Raw genomic sequence first — 2,363 nt, forward strand, 5'->3', positions numbered from 1 at the left:
ACCAACCTTATTATGTTTCTTTATTTGTTCATATATGTATATAGCAGCTAGGCACAGTGGATAGAACTCAGGCCTAGAGTCAGGAAAACCTGAGTTCAAATCTGCCTCAGATTCCTTATCAGGTTTACATCATAAAAAAATTAAAAGGGAATTGAAAGCAGTAGCTTATACAACTAAAGGCAGGTAAAGAATTCTTAATTAACAAAGAATAGAGAAGCTTGTAGGAGACAAAATGGACAACTTTGAGTGTGTAAAATTGAAAAGATAAACAAAATCAATGCAGTTAGAATTAGAAAGGAAATTATGAATTGAGGGAAATGTTTGCAGCAAATATCTCTGATCAAGATTTATAGGAAATTGACACAAATTCAGATAAGTGACCAAAGCATATGAACAGACAGTTTTCAAAAGAAATAATGTAAGCTATCAGCAACTATATAGGAGAATAATTCAAATAAATGATGATAAGGTAAATGCACATTAAAACAACTCAAGTTTTACTTTGCACCAACAGATTGGGAAAGATGAGAAAAGTAAAAAATGTTGAATTTTGGAGGAAATAGAATAATATAAATATACTAATGTACTGATAGTTGAGGTGTGAATGAAATATGATTCTGGAAAACAATCTGGAAGTATATCCCCAAAGTCACTAAGTGGTACATACCATTTTACCTAGTGATAACATTACAAGGGATATATCACCAAAGAAGTAACAAAACAAAACAAATTGAGGCAAAGATCCCATATATACAAAAAGAGTTCTATTATTATTCAGCCATTTGACTCTTTGTAACCCCTTTTGAGGGTTTTCTTTGCAAAAAGATACTGGAATGGTTCACCAGTCCTTCTCCAGTCCATTTTACAAAAGAGAAACTGAGGCAAACAGGGTTAATGACTTGCCTAGAGTCACACAGCTAGAAAATGTCTGAGGCTGTATTTGAACCCAGGTCTTCCAGACTCCAGGCCCTAGCTCTATCTGCTGTGCCACCTAGTGCCAAAAAAAGTCATAGCAGGGGGCAGCTAGGTGGTGTAGTGGATAAAGCACTGGCCCTGGATTCAGGAGTACCTGAGTTCAAATCCAGCCTCAGACACTTGACACTTAATAGCTCTGTGACCCTGGGCAAGTCATTTAGCCCCATTGCCCCACAAAACAAAAACAAAAAAAAACAAAAAACAAAGTCATAGCAGAACTTTTTTGGTAGCAAAATACAATAAAGTGAGAATCAATTGGGACATGTTGGAAAAAATTGTGACATAGAAATAGAATGGAATTTTATTGTGTTACAAGAAATAAAGTATATAACAGACTCAGAGAAGCTTCAGAATCAATCAGTACTTATTAAAAACCTACTATGTGCCAGGAACTGTACCAGACAATGGGGATACAAGTACAAAGAACTAAACAATCTCTCCTAGCAACGAGCATATATTCTAATAGGGGAGGCAACAAGTACTTATACAAATATATACTACTACCCTTTCCCTCTCCTGCTGCTCGAAGAGCCGGCCACCACCATGAATGACCCTGTAACCATCAGAACCAGGAAGTTCATGACAAACAGACTTCTTCAGTGTAAACAGATGGTTATAGATGTCCTTCATCCTGGAAAGGCCACAGTGCCCAAGACTGAAATTCGAGAAAAACTGACCAAGATGGACAAGACAACTCCAGATGTCATTTTTGTCTCTGGATTCAGAACCCATTTTGGTGGTGGCAAAACAACAGGCTTTGGCATGATTTATGATTCCCTTGACTATGCAAAGAAAAATGAACCAAAGCACAGACTTGCAAGGCATGGCCTGTATGAGAAGAAAAAGACGTCAAGAAAGCAGTGAAAAGAACACAAGAACAGAATGAAGAAAGTCAGGGGTACTACAAAGGCAAATGTTGGTGCTGGCCAAAAGAAGGAATAAAAGGTGCTATAGAGGATGTTTATCCATGAAGATTTTTCATGAGAGCATAAATGAACTATGTAAAAACTTTTTAAAATATATGCATATTTTATATTATATACATACAACTAGGGGCAGCTAGGTGGCACAGTGGATAAAGCACTGGCCCTGGATTTAGAAGGACCTGAGTTCAAATTTGACCTCAGACACTTGACACTTACTAGCTGTATGACCCTGGGCAAGTCACTTATCCCGCATTGCCCTGCCCCCCCCCAATAGATATGTACACACACACGCAACTTAAATATGAGGTTAGTAAAGATGCCTACATATATGTATTTACTAGTCTTTTATTTATTTACATGTCCATATTTGTGTATTTCTTAGCCTTATATTTGCATGTTATATGTATTTACTAACATTGTATTTATTTACATGTACACATATGTAAATATGTATTAACTAAG

General features: G+C 36.5%; 1 protein-coding gene across 1 annotated transcript; it reads left to right on the top strand.

Annotated features, from left to right (window-relative positions):
* Positions 1–1,518: 1,518 nt before the first annotated feature.
* LOC122744275 (40S ribosomal protein S24-like) lies at positions 1,519–1,839 on the top strand. Its single transcript, XM_043989717.1, has one exon. It carries the CDS (start codon positions 1,519–1,521, stop codon positions 1,837–1,839), a length of 321 nt encoding a protein of 106 aa, XP_043845652.1.
* Positions 1,840–2,363: the final 524 nt, after the last annotated feature.

Source organism: Dromiciops gliroides, chromosome 2 (genome assembly GCF_019393635.1).
Source record: "Dromiciops gliroides isolate mDroGli1 chromosome 2, mDroGli1.pri, whole genome shotgun sequence".
NCBI classification, from domain to species: Eukaryota; Metazoa; Chordata; class Mammalia; order Microbiotheria; family Microbiotheriidae; genus Dromiciops; species Dromiciops gliroides.